The 18,659-nt window shown below is 42.2% G+C and overlaps 1 protein-coding gene across 5 annotated transcripts in view; it reads right to left on the bottom strand.

Annotated features, from left to right (window-relative positions):
• AKAP7 (A-kinase anchoring protein 7) overlaps positions 1 to 18,659 on the bottom strand; it is a 1,205,386-nt gene that overhangs the window by 240,618 nt on the left and 946,109 nt on the right. The window contains exon 8 of one of the 5 annotated variants that reach the window (XM_069234879.1): positions 6,237 to 6,440. The exons of the other annotated variants lie outside the window; for them this stretch is intronic. Coding sequence (XP_069090980.1) covers positions 6,424 to 6,440 — 17 coding nt within the window. The 3' untranslated portion in view covers positions 6,237 to 6,423. Of the gene's footprint in view, positions 1 to 6,236; positions 6,441 to 18,659 lie in introns of those variants that run through there. 5 annotated transcript variants of the gene reach the window in all.

Genomic DNA, 18,659 nt, shown 5'->3' with positions numbered 1-18,659 from the left:
AGTCGCACATTAAAATAAAGTGTGAACAAATTAATATAGTAAGATATGGGGCATGGTGTAATGTGTTTAATATTTCAAGACTATACATTCTCACTGCTTTATAAACCATGGTTTCTCACAAAATGTATTTCCTTTCAAATGCACCATTTGTCAATCTTTTTTCTAATTTTTCTTGGGAGGAGGACCCACTCTGGACCCAACGTTTGTCCATTGAGCTTGCTTCATAAAAGTTGTACCCAGACTTTTACACCCCACCACTTTCAAATGACACCAGCCGCCAATGGAGACTGCCATGATGTGTTCTGAACTCTCTGACAACAAACAGACTGCCAAACTATCTGGATTCAAACTTGGTTTGACTTACACCCATGTTGGAAGTAAAAATGGCCACCCTTCCATCTTTTTTTTAGCTTTACAGTCATCACAAATAGCCACAGTAAAAAAATGTAAAGATCTCTAGAAATATGTTCTTCTTTGATACATTTGTTTAAGTGAATGTTACTGTATAACATAATGTTATGCAGTGACACATACATATATTTTCTTTTGTAAACTGTTTATATGCAGTAGTAAATGTTCTTATGTAAAGTGCTCAGATGCCCTTTCGGGACTTATCCCAACGATAAAAGACTGCAAACTAATAAAATAAATACATAACTCTGGCTCGTAATGCTTATCTACCATTTGTCCAATACCTCAAATCTTTTCAGGTAATATGCAAAAGTTCAAAAGTCAGCACAATGAGTTAGGAGTGTAGGTTCCTACCTCCAGTAATGGGCTACCTCAGGATAGATACACAGACCCGTAAGACAAACTGAAGCTCTTTTCTGGAAATATTACGAACAGTATTGGTGCAATACCAAAAATACTACTGAACCATGAAAACGAATGTGCAGACCACCTGAGCTTATGTTTTCTCAGTGACCAACAAAAGACAGCTGTCAACATTCTTTCTGAAAGTGTTGGCGCGTATTCAGAGAAGGAAACAAAGAAAGGTTTATGGTCGACATTAGGCATTGTCCCCACATTTATTGATAAATAGGAAGATAAGAAAAGTATGCAAAGCGCTGTCAAAAAAACAGGCAGCTGCTCTGTCACACAGTTGTACAAACAGAATTTTGTGTGCTTGTAGACAGAAAATCATTTTGCACAGTCTGCCCGTGTTGTGAGTAAAAGGCAGGCGAGCAGAGCAATTCAAATGGTATAACAACGCTGGGAAAGTAAATTGGATGCCACAGATGTTCTCATAAGTGGCTAGAAAACCAGTGCCTGCAATCATACCAAAACCTGACTATGAAAGCAAAATATTTGGTGGTGCACACAGAACCATAACGTTGCACCAACATCTGATTCACTTAAATTGACATGCACCTTGTGATCAGTGCAAAAATGATATTTTGCACCCAGCAGTCAGTCCATGAACTGGAGAAAATGTTCCTGCAAAATATATAATCTGACTTCTGGTGTGACCACAAAGACCGAGTAATACACTTTTACTGCTTATCCTGCTGTAAATGGTCCAAGACCATTCCCCCCCCAGAAGCAACAAAGCTGGTAACCAAAAAAAACCAAGTTGCTTTGAGTCAGATGCCAAGAATCCATACGGCTGACTAACACCACACAACACAACAGATGTAGAGACAATATTCTGGGCAATGACTACTTATTTAGAAGGGGTTTAGTTCATCTTTAGCATCATCTTTACAATACCGCTATGCATAAGAACATCTTTTCAGTCCACCATGCTAGTGCAAACTCATATTCCAACTCTCTGATACAATAGAAAAATTAAAGTCTCAGTTTTTTGACAGCATGACTTAAATTAAACTCTGACTAAAGGATTTTCTCCTCCTGTGAAATGGTCCAAGAGATTTGCCTCTGTCATCTTGCCATAACTCTGGAAGGCTGCCTCGCACCTCCTCACCCTCTAGCAAATCCTTGAGTTTCTATATAGACTTGCCCCTCTCCTTCAATCAGATACCAATAATACCCCCAACCAGATACACCTTCATTTGGAGCGGAAATGTCACTAATGCTTTTAGTGCACCAGATGTCAGCATTAGGTGACACTTATATTTGCATTTAAAAGCCTAACATAGAGAAAAAGCTGAATTGAAACGTATTTTAAAAGTGTTCACATTCATATATCATGAGAGACGTTGTGCCTACCAGAACTGACAATGTGCTAACATGATTTAAACAATGCTGACGTATTGTAATCAATAGAATGAACTATTATTGGTAGAAATTTATGATTTATAATGGTTTATGATTAATTAGTATAAAGTTACATCAGTGCAGAAAATATAAATGCACATCTCCATCATATTTAATGTGTGATGTCTTAAAAGGTTTGCAATTATTAATTAAATACTTTTACATATTTTAATGTTATATTATTACTGTTGAACTCCTAATTGTGCATATTATGTGTGTTTTTTAACAACAATGTTAATGCATTATATTTTTGTATTACCAAAACTAGGCCTGAAGTCTTCACATTTGCAGCAACGTAAAATTGTTGAGTCATTTCTTTCTTTCTAACATGAATTTTTCCACTAGGTTGTTCCACATGATTAGTAAAGAGTCCTATTTTATGTGTAAGTTTTACACTGGAGTGTCCTTGGATGTTTCAACATTAGAACCTAATGACTAAAAGGAGAGCAGAACATTGTTTAACAGATTCATTCTCAAGAGAAAGGAGAAAACAGTCTTGTGCCATAGGAAGGAACGCGGATCGCAACAAGTGATGTACAAATTGTTAAACTATTGGAGTCACATGGAAAGGAGAGAGAACTTCACACCAAACCTGGGAACATTTGTGCAGTCGCGGCTTGCGGGGAATTCCTGGTGGGTGGTCGGCGTGCAGGTTTGGCAGTATGGGGCGCACGGGAGAAATATATATTTTTTAAAACGTACCTCTGTTCCCACACCGAGTAGCTCCTCTCCTCGCCTTCATCCGGATGCTGGAGGCACAGGCTCCCAGCCTGCCCTGCGGCCAATCCTGACACTGCTCAAAGCAGCGTCAAGATTGTCATGGAGCGCCCAGCCAGGGTGCTCCCAGGCAGACTGGGAGCCTGTGCAGGCTCTCTCAAGCCTGGCAACTGTGTTGCAAAGCTCCACAAAACTACATTAACTCCCCTAAATGATGTCTGGGCACAAACTGAACTGGCGTGTGAATGTGTAGATTTTCTCAAAACAAAATTAGCCTTCAACCTCCAAATCTCCTTTTTAAGTCAAACGAAAAAAAACACTAGGATTATTTGCCAGAAACCAAACTGGGATGTGTCATCCCACAACAGTGTAAAGAATAAGTCTTCATGACCTATCACACAAAGTCGCTATTAGTGGCTGTGTACAGCGCAGTAACTACATTGTTTTCATTGGGACTTCAACTTAAGCTTGAATTTAAAGTAGCAAGAGCCAACCCATTCTTGCAGCAACCAAGTATAGCTGACCCACTGTCCCCACTGTCAAATCTTTTTACTGTCTGTGTGTGCCAAAGAAATGCAAATTCAATGTCCTCGTCACAACCCTTTATGGTCATTAAATACATATTGATTATCAGCCAATCTTTCCCAGGTACTGAAAACACTGAAAACCTCAAAAAGAATTATGCTACCATTATAGCAACATCACCAAATCCAATAACAAATTGTGCTGCTTTCAGAAAATGTCATTAGTGCACACTATTCAACATAAAAAGCTATATTTGGGCTTTGCTTGTTAATGTTGAAGAGAGTACACCCCCTGTGCTCCTTTCTTCTGCTTCCATTCATTTTTTGAAATAACACACCTTAGGCATATTACATTGTACAATTATGAAGCACATTGCTGAAGAGCAAGAGCTTGGCTTGAATTCCCTAGAAATGGAAACAACACGCAGGAAGGAGAACAAAAAGCAAGCATGGTCTCAAAATACATTTTCAATGAAGCTTGAAATTGCAAGTGCTCAACCATTGTTTAGTAGAACACACTAAAAACTGATATCTGCGCTGTACTCATGAATTGCTTAATGCAACAGAAATTCTTGTAAAGACTCTGCACAAAGTACATGATATCTTAATTGAACTTAAAGCTACAAAGGTTTCCAAGGGATGCACCCCTTTACGCAGACTATATTGATGATGATTTACATCTAAAGTGTAACAAAATGGTTTAGGAAATCAAGTGTCAAAACACATAAAAAGCATGTTATTTTTACATTAAATAATTCCTGCTTTTTATACAGTGCAGTATATATATGGAGACTACGTAGCATAGGGCTTTAAAGCATGTTTATCAATACTGATGACAGTATAGCACCCTCCAAGCCTCCGTACCTGCCAATGACTACGCCACACACACAGCTGTGTATCACACATCTTTATTCCTCTCTCTGTATCTGTGAACTCCCACATTCTAAACCAAACATTACATTCTATTCTAGTGACTACATCACACTGCTACAGAGTCCATTCTGAGCCAAAAGGGTTCCATTTTAAAACTTGAACAACACTACATTTCCCCCTCTGTAAAATTAGAAATTACAGTTTTACAAAATCAGTAGACGCACACATATAGATCTGAAGAAATATGTACAACTACATTTCTTCAATCAACCTTCTTGGAGCTTTGATTATTTAACTCGATCTGGTTACTGGAATCGGCGAGCTGTTAACTTCAGTGTCAGAGATTGCGGAGGATGGTGAAAAAATAACAACAGTCACTGAGTTTTCAGGGTTAGTCTTTCTTTCACAATTTCAATTTGAAGACCGATGAATCACAGGCCTGAAATGAGAAGAGTCTCTGGTAACAGACTTCCCAGGGTGCTGGGCAGTCACCATGTGTTCTTTGGTAGACACCACTTGGAAGTGTTCAGCTTCATGTGGAACATCAGATTTTCTTTTGCCCATCTGTCTGGTGATCACCCAATCACCTTTTTTTAATGTGTTGTCTTTTGCATGTTGCGTCTTGCCAGTGTAGGCCTTAATTTTCTGCTTGCTAACCATGTTCCTTGTATGAATCATTTTCTCACTCTGGTTTCTTTTGGTGGTCCATTGAGGTAACTTGGTTGCCATTGCTCTCCCAAACATCAAAGTAGCAGGACTTTCACCTGCAGTTGAGTGGGGTGTTGAACAACAGGCTCATAGAGTACAACTGAGTACTTTATCAAACAGCTTCTCAAGGTTTTGCACACTGTACTGCTTTCTTTAGCATACTCATAAAACGCTCAAGAAGTCCACTGGCCTGCAGCAACAAAGGTGTACTGTTTTGATGCTTTATGTTTAGATGCTCCAGAAATTACTGTTAAAGGGTGAGCCATTCTTAGATTTCACAATGGCTGGAATGCCCCAACTCGCAAAAATGCCAAGTTTTTCAATGACTCATTCACGAGTTGTAGATGAGAACTCTTAATTAAAGGGAACTGTGAGTATTCATCAACAATCAGCATCAGGTGATGTCCATTGTGTAGTGGACCAAAGAAATTGGCCTCTATTCTCCCCCATGCATGCTTAAGGAGGTCTGACATGTTCACAGTATGTTGAGTAACATGGGTAAAAAGGCAGTTGCACATAAGACAGGCTTTGAGTTCCTTTTCAACTCTTTCATCACAGTATGGAAACCAAACTTGGTCTCAGAGAGCTCTTTTTGTGGCAATGCTATTACAATGTCCTTTGTGAGCCACTTCAATTGCTTATTGTCGCAGACTCTCCAAAATCAGGATTCTGGACCCTCGTAATATGACTCTTTTTTGAGTTATTGGCAATTCATCCTTGACATTTTTGTATTTTTGCTATTCACTATCATGGGTGAGAGGTCAAAAGTGTAGTTTCTACGACTGATGTGTAATTATGTCCTTCAACTTCAGCATGACACTATCATGGCTTGTGGCAGTGCTAATCAGGACTAACGAAATAGCAGCTAGTGTACTTAACTTGACAATTAAATTAATGTAGGATTCAGCCGTCTTGGCTGGAGTACCGTGACTTTGTGTAGGCACTCAAAAAGTAGTCAGCAGGATTCTGAGATTTTCCTGGACAGTGCACAATCGTATAATCATATTCTTGCAGTCGGAGTCCCCATCGTTCAATGCGAGGAGGCATCTTGGCTTTGGATTGCCAAAGATAGTCAGAAGAGCTTGATGATCAGTTGCCAGCACGAAAGTCTTTCCATACAGGAATACATGGAAATGTGCACAAGCCCATACCGCGGTCAAACTTTCTTTCTCAGGTTGTAAGTAAGCACATTCTGTTTGGGACAAAGTTCTACTAGCATAAGCCACAATATGCCACTGAGCATTAGGGCATCCACTATGCTGTGCAAGGATAGCACCTAACCCAACCGGGCTGGCTTCAACAAAATCCTCTATAAAGCTTTGGATTAAAGTATACCATTTCAGGAGCATTTTCAATGGCGTGCTGGATCCTCTTGAAATTTTTCTCACAGTCTTGTGACCACTAAAAAGAAACATTTTTCTTTGTTAACTCTCGTAATGGAGCACTGACAGTGGCAAAGTCTTGTATGTATCTTGACCAGCAGCTGGTCATGCCAAGAAAGGAGCATAGCATTGAAACATATTGTGGGGGACCAGCATTTGACAGAGCTTGCACTCTTGCAGGATGAGGTGTCATACCCCCATCAGAAAAGATATGTTTAAAGATTTTTAGTTTTGCCTTGTTTAACTCACACTTGTCTGCACTCAGTTCAAGAATCTTTATTCGCTTTGCGAAAAAACATGAAAGAAAACATTAAAATGATACATACTGTGTCAAAATATACAAACATACACATGCAAGATCGATCAAATACCAATGCAAAAGGTCACTTTCAGAAATAAAACATCATTGTGAAATGACCAACTGACACTAGGAAAATATTTTGTGTGTGGTTTCACTCCACGAGTGATACACCTTTTTTGCCATTCAATTATCCTTCCATTGATTTCTGTACCTTACGGCAGCTTAACAAAAGAATATACCCTTAACACACATTCCGGGCTCCCCAAAAGCTGTAAATGCAATATAGCTTCTTTATAGCTCCATAAACCACAGTTCCTTAAAAACTGTTTTAAAAATTGGATAAAACAAATTTTATAAAATTTACAAAAGAACAGAAAGCGCATCGTGGACTGAGAAGAGATTCTATCACAAGGACAGTCAGGTAATCTAGAATTTATTTGTGAATTTATTGGTGTTGAACCTCATAAAAACATAGAAGTCTACAAACCGTACCTGCTTTAAAAGAAAAAGGCAGTGATTTTACACTCTTGGTTAGGGCCAGAGTAATATACAAAGCTGGGCCTAGGGATGCCAAAATAAATAAATAATTCTTCACTGTTACTTTGGTACACTCTTGGTTTAAACACTGACAAAGTAAACTCCTTATAACTATTTCCAACAATTGATTTGTCTGATTTTTTAAAAGTGAGTGATGACAGAAAAATGTTAGGTAGACCCAGATCAGTGAAAGACTTACTTACATATTGTAGGAGGCTGGCCCGGTTTGTAGTGGGTACCTAAGGTACTTACACCTTATACCAGGTCCAGTTATCCCTTATTAGTGAAATGTAGGCAGTGTCTAAAAGCCAGGCTCTCTAGAGGTAGCTGTAGCTTAGCAGCGAAGGCTTATCTAGTAGACATGCAAAGCTCAGGCAATACCACTGTAGTCACAGAGTACTCACACACAAAAGAAAATACTCAGTGTTACAAAAATAAAGGTACATTATTTTGGTGACACAAATATCCAAAATACCACAGAGACTATACTCCCTTAGGGGGTAAGTAATACACAAATTATATACAGTAGTATGCAAAAACAGGTGTAAAAACTGTTAGAAAACAGTGCAATTAATGAAAATCTCAATAGTTAGAAATGAGCACGGGGAACACAAACCATGTACGAAGAAAGTGGAATGTGAATATCAGTTTCCCACCTAGGCAAGTGTAGTGTGTAGAGGGTTGCCAGGAGTACTAGAAAACCCCAAAGGTAAGTATTGGAACCCACCCCATTGCCCAGGGAAGCAGGAGTAAAACTCAGTAACTTTCCCAGATCACACACAGACATGAAAAAGATTATGCAAGAACCAGAGGAGACTGCAAGACACCAACAGTGGATTCTTGGACCTAAAACCCTGTGAAAGAAGGGAACCAAGTCCAAGAAGAACAGAAGAGTCAAGGGAGAACAGGAGCCTCTGCTAACTCGGATGAAGGAGAAAAAGAAGAACCACCAGTGAAGAAGAACAGTCAGTATTGCACCCAAGAAGACAGAGTCAGGTTCCTGGTTGGTGCAAATGATGTCCCACGCCGGATGGATGACTGCAGTCTGGTTTGCGTCACTGGAGTCTGCCAACAAGCCTTGCCACACTTTTACGTTTTACGCTCACGGGTAGTGGAAACTGGCGCTGCCCAATACCAGGAAGGACCAGGTGGGCTCAACCTAGGAAGGGGAGTCGAAGGGGGCTATCAGCAACTCAGAAAGCCCACATAGGACCAGGCAGCGCACACAGGAGTCCCACAGCATGGGACAGAGAAGGTGCAAAAGAGGCCCACACAGCGCAATGACAAAGGCTGCCACGCTGCTGGAGAACCACTCAGGAAGCTGTGCGTCGCAGGATAGAGGGCTGGGGACCAGAGCTGCAAGATGCACAAAGAACTTTGTGGAAGGATGCCAACAAGCTTTGGCAACTGCAAAACACGCAGTGCAGGGGGGTACTGTATTGCGTGGGGAGGCAAGCTCTTACCTCCACCAAAGTTGGAAAGTAGGACGTCAGGACCGTCGGGACCACTTCAGTCCACCACCTGTGATGCAGGATCCATGCAGTTCGGCAGGAGAGGGGATCCACGCAGCCGGTCGTTGTTGCAGTAGGTGCCTGCAGAAGCAGGGGAGTGACTCCTTCACCCCAAAGGAGATTCCTTTGCTCTTCTGGTGCAGGCTGAAGACGGGCTGTCCTCAGAGGATGCACGGCAGGGAAACAGTAGCCGTTACTAGCAGGAGCTGAAGATACAATGTTGCAGGAGGCATCTTGCTTCTTTGTTGCAGGTTGTAGAGTTCCTAGAGGGTCCAGATGCAGTTTCTTCGGTGGGAAGTTGAAGTGGAGGATGCGAAGGACTCCTGCTTGAGTCTTGCAATCCGAATCTAAACAACCACCCAAAGGAGAGACCCTAAATAGCCCTGAAAGGGGGATTCGTCACCAAAACAGGTGAAGCACCTATCAGGGGAGGGGTCTGACATCACCTGCTGGCACTGGCCACTCAGATATTCCTAGAGTTCCCTGCCAACTTGGATTCCAAGATGGCAAAACCCAGGGACCCTCTGGAGGAGCTCTGAGCACCACCCCTGGGGTGGTGATGGACAGGGAAATCTCGGTTAAAAAAAAAAAATCTATAGTTCAGGCCCTCCTAACACCCCTAAAAGACAGAATGGTACTTTCTTCCCCTCTGACACAGGAAATCAAATCTACTAAATCATGCTTTGCTAAATAGAAACCCAACTTGATCCCTCTCTTCCCGCTAAGAGCCTCCCAGTTTCCAGAACTCTTTAGTTGTAACTCATTAGGACATAAAATAAGCTTTGCATTAAAATCCTCACAAAGGATATAATAAGGTGGTGCTCCAAATGTGCCCTTGGGTGTGGCAAAGCTTGCTATAAAACAGAACAAGTCTTTGTACTGGACACAAGTAGGATTAATAAAATCATTAATTTAAGAGTTAATCAAATAAAACGTTAAAACGCTAGACTTGTCCTTAATATATAAAATGTGGAAAGCGCCACTACCCAATTCAATCACAGTCACATTTAAGTTGAGTTCTAACCTAAGCCAAATAAAAATTCCACCCCGGCTCTCTCTCTCACAGAAGGAACTGCAGGGCTAAAATAACAGGCGTACCCATCATCTAACAGGGAAAAACAGCCAGTCTCTTGAATTGCAATTATATTGTAGCCACTGTCTGGATCGAATGTCCTCTCCTTAAGGCCTGCCACATTCCAACTCAAAAAGCTGAAAGACATCAAATCCCTAGTAGAGATCCCTCCACCTGAACAATTGGAGGCACACAATGGAATGGAGGCCCTCTTTGACTGGGCGGGTAGAGGCCCTAGGAGTGGTCAATCTATATCTGATAAAACTTCATATTAGTTTGCAATAGGAACCTGGAACCTTTACAATGGTTTTGAGATGAGGGCTTCAATCTCCATTCATTACTAAGGGGAATGCCCATTTTAGAACGCTGCAAAGTAGGTCAGTCTCCCTCTGTGGGTGGTGGAACCTGCGGGCCAGATGGAATGGCAGATGCATACAGGACTTGTAAAAGAAATCCACTTGCACAACAAAGATAGAGCTCTTTCCATGGGCATTACGCAGGTCACCAAATAGCAGCCGTTGAACCAGTTGAGGGGATCTAAAAGTTATGATGTACAATCACCTCTGAGTTGGATGGGGTTTTGACCAATCCACCCTACCTTCCTAACCATCAAAAAGTCACTAAACAGGAGGAAGGGAAAGCCCCTGAAGCAAACTGATCAATCAAGAACTTTGCAGGAGAGTTCCTTCAGGTTGTCATGCAAGGGGGTGAACTCCAACAAGTACACACATAAAGACAGGCTGCAGGTGGGAGCCCAATGCACAAATGAACACTAGCTCTTGGAGCATCTGCTTCGATGCCCAGTTTGACTTGCTGACTTGGTAGACAATCCAACACATTTCCCCACATTAATGGCTCTGATAGAGGTCTCCGGAGATGGAGGAGGTACATGCCCTACCCACCAGCAAATTTGGTCCAGTATTATCCACCATCATGCCCCTGCATGCCAAGTGAACTACCCAGGTTCAAACTGGGTTTTGTTAGACCATCAAAATCAGTAAGTACAGCTACCTCGGTGCAACCGGGGGGAGGCCTTTGTGTTTTCATAAGGGCAAGTTGGGCTTCTAAAGCCTCGAGACGCTGACATAATGGGGCCATCAGTCTGTGCAAGAATTCTTGTACTTTTTGGCAATAGCCCTCCGTGAACTGGGAGCTTTTGCTTGGATTAGTTTGTGGTTTTGCATCACACATAAACGTTTGCACACCACGGTTGTCCTTCTTAGCGCCAGCTGCCTTTTTAGTAAACCATGAGGTGGTCGAAGAAGTGCCTCCATTGTGTGTGAAATGTAAATTAGCCATGCCCAATGAACTCAGGAAGAACTAGAGAACTAGGAGGAGACAGAATCAAGGAGAGGGTGCGGGACTCTCCTGCAAGAGACATAGTTGCATTTGTACCTGAACTCAACCTGAACCTTTCTGTAAGAGCAATTTCAGTGCTGATGACATGGCTGATAGGCAGCAGCAGCCGTGAAAAATGTCCTGCGCGACAGGGGCCAGAAGCGCTATAAACGTGCAGTCTCAGGCGGCCCCTCCTGGTGCCCAGCAGTAACCTGGGTGATGTAGTCTCACCCCATCAGCAGCCCTTTACAAAGTAAGGGCAGCAGCAGCCATGTAAAATGTCCAGTGCCACAGGGCGCTGGAAGTGCTATAAGCGCGCGATCTCAGGCAGCCCCTCTTGGCACCTAGCAGTAACATGGGGGATGTAGTCCCTCCACAGGAACAGTACTTCACAAAGGTGTGAGCAGCAGCAGCTGTGAAAAATGTCCCACGCAAAGGGGAATGGAAACGTTGTAAGCGTGCTATCTCAGGCAGCCCCTCCTGGCACTCAGCAGTAACCTGGGGAATGTAATCCCACCAAAGGAGCAGTCCTTTCAGCATTCAAAGTCAATCCTGCATCACTGAGAAAACACCATACTTGTATGAAAGCTCTAGCATGCTCTTTCTGTGTAGCTCTGAAAACTAATGTATTTGCTATGACTGAACACATTCACAAAAGGCTGTATGATACGTTGAATGACGTCTTCAAAAAGTTCTGCAGCAAATGATACACCAAAGCTAAGTCTTTTGTATCAAAACAAACCAACATGTGTAGAAAATGTTGTACTGTAACTTTCTTCTGTTTCTAACTGATGATAACCTTTATTTAAATCAAGGCGAGAAAATATCTTTGCACCATTCAATTGCATTATCATGTCAGCAATGTGTGGACCTTGATGTAGTTCTTTAATTGCCTTGTTTGCCTGACGCATGTCAACACAGATGCGTATAGCTCCTTCACTGTCCGTTTTGGGCACTAGCACTATGAGAGAAACGCATGGTGTTGGACCAGTGGAACACTCAATAATGCGTTTAAGTAGCTATTCAAGTTCTTTTTCAACAGTTTCTTATAAATGAAAAGCAATTTGTCTATGTCTCTGAGCAACAGGGGCGGATACCTTTATTATTATGCAGTTTTACTTTCATAGTTTTAAGCTTTCCTAAACCATGAAACAACAAAGGAAACTGACTTACTATTTTGTGATGTGCATTCATGCTTTAATTTACAGAAAACAGTTGCATACCAGCAGTCGCACTGAAGCTGAGTAAACAGGCACTTGACGCTGAACCCTGAAGCACATGGATCAGCAGTTGTACCCTTGCTTTCCCTTGTCTCACTTATGCTTCAAATTAATCTTTACTTTTTATGGGCTTCGATGCAGCCCATGTATACACTTTGGCCTTTGATGGCGTAAGTCGGGCTAATGGAGACAGATAATTGTATTTCTTCTCAGGCATGCTGTTTCTTGATGCACCACTGTCAATAATTAAAGGTGTGAACAACTTTTTATTTTCAATGCAATCTTTGGACAGTGTTTGTATGACTTTGCTGCTCTGGCATGTCAACTTTTCTTTGACTGATATTTTTCTTCACATGCGACCAGTCCAACATGTGCAAGTTTCTCTGAGGTTAACCAACTCTTTGACTTTTCTTGACTGAACATTTATCATTTATAATCAATGTTTGTTGCTGGATTGAAATTGATATTCAAGGCATTTTTAATCTGACAATACTTGACTTCTTTGTCAGTTCTTGGCATTTTCTTTATGACTTCTTTTATACCATCACCAGCAAGATTTTTAAGATACTTAATAATCTTTCAGTCTCTACAAGTGCATCAATGAAATCCTCAAATGTCTCTATCCAAGCTGTCCATCTATCACCAATATTTTGCATTTTAGCAGTATCGAAAGATGATGGTGGTTTCAGGAAGACAACTGTATTGTAAACTAGTGTGGATCTTACTGAAGTTGAGATTTGTGTGCTCTCTGACACTGTTTGATGACTATGTTTATGCAAACTTTCTCCAAAGTCTTTTGACGTGAGGGCCTCAGGATCGTCTTTGACATTAATTGTAACTGTGTCTTATCCCTTAGCTGCCATTGTTAAATTTCATGAATCCAACTGTTGCCTTTAACTTTTTGAAGACCTATGAAGTTCTTTTCAGCCCCACTCAGCAGCTTGGTGGACAACTGCTTCAATTATGAACAGCTCTGTAAGCACAACCCTGAGCATTTCTCCTTGAGCCACTTTGTGGAAAGCTGTGGCCGATGACTCTCTTTAGCGGGCTCAGTAATGTATTTATTTACATCAGTTTACATTTTTTGGACACTTGGTTGGTCTCTGCCTTGTAGCACTTTTGTTCGCAACTTTCTTTGGCAAATTATATTTGTCTTTGACTGCATTCTGTAAACCTGGTTTTATACATCTGTAAAATGTATAACTTTATTTTTCGTGGCAGTGCAGTACCTTTTAGTATGGTCTTGCTTGTAGTTTCTTGACCAATGATGTGAAGCTTTCTTTATCTTCAAATCCTTCACACTGGCTGGAGTTGTGCTTTGACACCACATATGTCACAAAGGTTGACTCAGCACTTGGAAGTACAAGCAGTGTGCTTGGACCAGGGCAAACTCTCCTTCTTTGGGTTACTAATTCCCTATCTCGTCACCAGTTTTAGAGTCCTCCCCAGCCTCGGTACCAGCCAAAAACTATGCCACACACAGAGTTTTAAATCACACATCTTCACTCCTCTGTGTGTATCTGTGAATTCCCACATTCTAAACCAAACTTTCATTACTTTCTATTCTACTGATTACATCATATTGCTATGGAGTCCATTTGGAGTCAAAGGTGTTCTGTTCCAAAACTTGCAAGACATTACAAAAAGCATATGTTCTTTCGACAACAGAGCCTATCTTATAGTAGTCAACGGCAAAAGACTTGTGACTGCTGGTGACTAGCCATTGGGCAAGTTGGATGGTAGGCACTGCTCCAGTCTAACCTTGAGAATACTACCACATGCATAACAGTGCAGTATGATTGAGAGAAGACAATGTTTTAGGTGTTATAGAGCAGGACAAGTTAACTGTTTTCTGCTTTACAGAATAAGCAATGAATAAATGGAGAAAACTATCTTGGATAAACCTTGAACTTTTGCCTCAACAATAAACAGCAATGGATCCCCATAACCATGGAGTTCCTCTCAATAAAAGCTTATTGTTTTCCCTAATGTGTTTCATGTGTGAGGATTTCTGGAGAAGGAGATGTTAAGTTCAGCTTTCAATGGTAATGAGGAATGCTTCTAGTTTTTGTACACTGCTGATTGGCTTCACCTGAAGATACAGCTGGCCATACTGAGCACACACCGACAGACAGTTGTGCCAACACAAAAGCTGTGACAGGTAACAAGCTTTCCTGGTGTGACTATATACCTTGCAAAAAAGATTAAGACAGAGCCTTCAGACGTATTACAAAGAACAGGGAGCAAAAGGGACACTTGTGTTTCAATACGCCTATGCTAGCAAATACTAGACAGAAGGAAACAGAATCAGTCTAGAACGTTCAGATGATTCTAGTCACTATAAGGGTATTACAAGTCAACAAGGTGTTCCATAACCATATAGAGGAACAAGGCCAAAGGACAAGTTCCTTTATACGGTTATGGAACTACAAAGTGACTTGCAATATCCTTACCATGTATGGCAGGGGGTTCTTTATCCCATATAATACATGGTCACACCATTACCTTTCCCACAAACCACTTAAAACCTTTGTGTTTTGCTCTTTCATATGAAAGAGAGAGCATGTTTACAAACATGAAGAATAAAAACAGAACATCTAGTACAAAATTAAAAGCATCAAAAACCTGTTAAATATTTGTTGCAAAGTTTTTAAAAAGTTGCAGTAGATGGGAATATGTTGAAACACTGAAAAATTCGAACTTTTCTATAATTAAGGAGTGCAAAAAAAAATTGTTTGTTCGGTTTTTAACTGGAAACTAGAGCAGAAGAAAGAAGAAAGAAAAGCACCATTTTCCTTGCTTTAAACAGCTACTCTGTGACGTGACCTGCCTGTCCACCTTGCCTGCAGCTTCTGGCAGTAGGCATTGTGACATCAGAGCTCAACTGTAATAAGTTATCATAGTTGAGTTCTGATGTCTTTTCTTTATATTCTGCGACTGGGTGCATAACAAGTTGCTGATTCTAAAACAGGTGTTTATATAGGGATTGCAGTATCCCATGTTTTAAAAATAAATTACAGATTAGCATTTATACAGGGATTGCAGAATACTATTTATTGCAAATTGTTTAACTGCAGAGCTATTGTACATGTCTGAAACAAAATTTGCTGTAGATCTGTCCATAACATTTGAACAAAGGACCTCAGTGTAGTTGATGTTTACGCTGAGTCACTTTACTGGCACACAATGACGGATAGCCACTGAACAGCTTTTCAGCTTGTTATCCCCATGAGACAAAAAACCTTGAAATACCCATGTGTTCGTACAAGCATTCAGCTAGTTACATTACTAGAAATATGGACTGACATTAACACAGGCAATGGTGCATGGGGATACTTTTTTTATTTTTGTTGGTAGACTGGTCTTAACCTGTGTGAACCGTGGCCTGAGCCTCCAACCCCACTTGCATACTATCACCACTGTTATACACCAAACTCCAGACCTTGTTAGACATCCATCTTTTGCAAAAGATAGTTCTGAAGTAGATGAAAATCTGCAAGATATATATATATATATATATATATATTTTTTTTTTTTCTTCAAACTATTGAAAATCAGCTGTTACAGTTATGTCAAGCAACTATAACTTGCTGCCTAAGGTAACTATCACTCACGCCCTCGCCATGCACAGTTTTCACATCAATATTTTTACTGCAAATGTTACAGTGATATCAATTATGTCATAAAAGATGTCATGAGTTATGTAATATCTGGAGTAATTAGCAGTGCCTGGCAAGGGCACGAGTTATAGTTACATGAATAAATTATAACAGCTGAATTTGCTTTTGTTTGTGTAAAATCTGAACCTAGCTATAACGTCCCAGTAACCATCGGTTTGTCAGTGAATTTCTATGTTTTTTTATTTCTCTTTCCTAACTATAATGTCCCTATACCCTATGCTTTTTTCAGTAATTTTTTTTTTTTTTTATGTTAAGTAAAATGTCCATTACAATGCATGATGGGGAAGATGCAGGGCCTGACCTAACATTATGCTGCACCCATCCAAGCTTGCTGCTTCTGCACTCCTCCCTTGCCACCAACTGTCCAGGTCCATGCCCCTGCTCCCTTATTATAGACTGTGTGGCTGTGGTTTTACCACTGCCCTTTCCGCGTGCCCTGAACAGTTAACGTGCTGCCCCATCCACCTCCTCCCTACCGTCTGTTATCCAATTCCATGCACCAGCCCCCTCCCTTCTGCCCTGCATGGTCCGGTGCACTGCCATTGAGCTTGATGACCTACCGACTCCTCCTGCCCGCCTTTACCCAATTCTATGCCCCATCGTTTCCTCCTGCTTGCTTTTGTTATTAGCTTGCTGCTTGTACCCTCCTTCATCCTGCCCTCCTATTTCTTTGTGCTTGTCCCTGCTCCTTTTTGCCCACCTTGTTCAATTGACCTGCTACTGCCCCTCCTATCTACTCTGAGTGTTCTGTTGAGCTGCCACTGCCGCTCTCTCTTGCCTAGCATGGTCAGATGACTGCAACCTGTCCATGCCACCTCCACCCTACCTCTCCCGGTTCCATGCCCCTATCCCATTCCTCCTGCTGTTCATGGTCCGTTTTGCTGCCACTCCCTTCTGCCCTCCATGCTCTGTTGTGCGGCAACTGTTCCTCTTGTCTACCCTGTGTGGTCTGTTGTGAAGCCCTTTCCCCTGCCTTTTCCCCTACCCTTTCTTGTCTGTGTCCAGCCACTAATCATCCCTCCTGTCCTTTGTGCATGCTCCTGCCCACTACCTCTTGCCCACCATGGCTGTTGTGATGCCACTAACCCTCACGCCAGCCATGGATGACAGTCTGTGCTGCCACAGCACCTCCCACCTGCCCTGTGTGGTCAGCTTGCTGCCCCTAGCCTTCTTCCACCTTCCCTTCGCTGTCTGTGTGTATGTCATTATAGTCTCACTGTTGCCGTCTATGGTGTGTTGTGCTTCCAGTGCCCATCCCGCCTGCCCTCCATGGTCAGCTTGCTGCTTCAGCTTTGCTCCCGTGCACTCTGCCCTCCATTTTCCTTGTGCAGGCCCCTATCCCCTCCCCACTGCCTAGTCTGGCCCATTGTTGTGTCTGTGCCCCCTCCTTCCTGCCATTCATGGTCCATTTATGCTCCAACTGTCCCTCCCCCTCCTGTCTGTCCGGTATGGCAGCTTGCTGACCTTGCTTCTTTCCCCTCTGCACTCTGTTGTCCATGTGAATGGTCCTGTCCTCTCCCTATTGCTTTCCATGGTCCATTGTGCTGCACTGCCATCCTGCTTGCCCTGTGTGGTGTATTGTGCTGCTGCCACCCCTGACGTCTGCCCTGTAGGGTCAGTTTGTTGCCCCATTCATCCCCCTCCTGCCCTCTGTTATCCGAGTCCATGTCCCTACCCCAATTCCTCCTGCACTCAGTGATCCAATGTACCATACTTGCCAACATTTTGAATATAGTAAGAGGGAGATTTCGAAAAAACAACCTAGGGAATTGATTTTCCCCACTCACTTACATTGAAAAAGAGGAGAATTTAGGCAGGAGACACATAAAATAAAGACATTTGGGCTTACAAACATTGGACGACTCCTGCCTGAAGGTGGTCTGATAACATCTATGGTTGTACTGCCACTGCCTCCTCCTTCTGCCCTCAATGATCTGTTATATTGCCACAGCCTCTCTATCTTGTACTGCATGGTTGGATTGTTGCCCCTGCACCCCTTTCCCTGCCCTACATGGTCTGTTGTGCTGCCACTGCCTCTCTCAACTCCCCTGAGTGGTCAGTTGTTGCCTGTGCACGCTCCTCCCTGCCCTCAATTATCCAAGTCTGTGCCCCTGACATCTGCTCCCCAGTGTATTCTAATGAACAACTAGATTGCTAACATTCTATATTCATTACAAAAGTGTGTCAGCCTGACATCATCTCAATGTAATCAAAGCTGTAATACCTAAAGCATTTCCTTTAGATATTATGAAAATAAGAGGGTCTTATTCCCAAAGAAATGATGGTTAATGCACTTTTACACTAAAATGAGGACATATTTTGTGAGTTCTCAGGTAGTGACAAAGCACTTTTTAATTATTTGCTATCTTGATGTTTTTTATCCAGTTTATCACGGGTGCGACTGCCCTGTACAAAGTGACTGAGAGGGGACTCGTAATCCACAGGGCAGCCCTGGCGGATCAGCACTGCCAGACCGACGACATGTCGTGATCTGGCGGTGCTGACCATCCGACCGTTGCGCAACCGCCATGAGTGCCAGTCCGACCACCACCACGGCCCTTGCGGTCTGAAGACCACGG

Source organism: Pleurodeles waltl, chromosome 5 (assembly GCF_031143425.1).
Source record: "Pleurodeles waltl isolate 20211129_DDA chromosome 5, aPleWal1.hap1.20221129, whole genome shotgun sequence".
In the NCBI taxonomy this organism is placed as follows: domain Eukaryota; kingdom Metazoa; phylum Chordata; class Amphibia; order Caudata; family Salamandridae; genus Pleurodeles; species Pleurodeles waltl.
The sequence above is the reverse complement of the archived record's forward strand: the minus strand, read 5'-3'. Positions and strand labels throughout refer to the sequence as shown.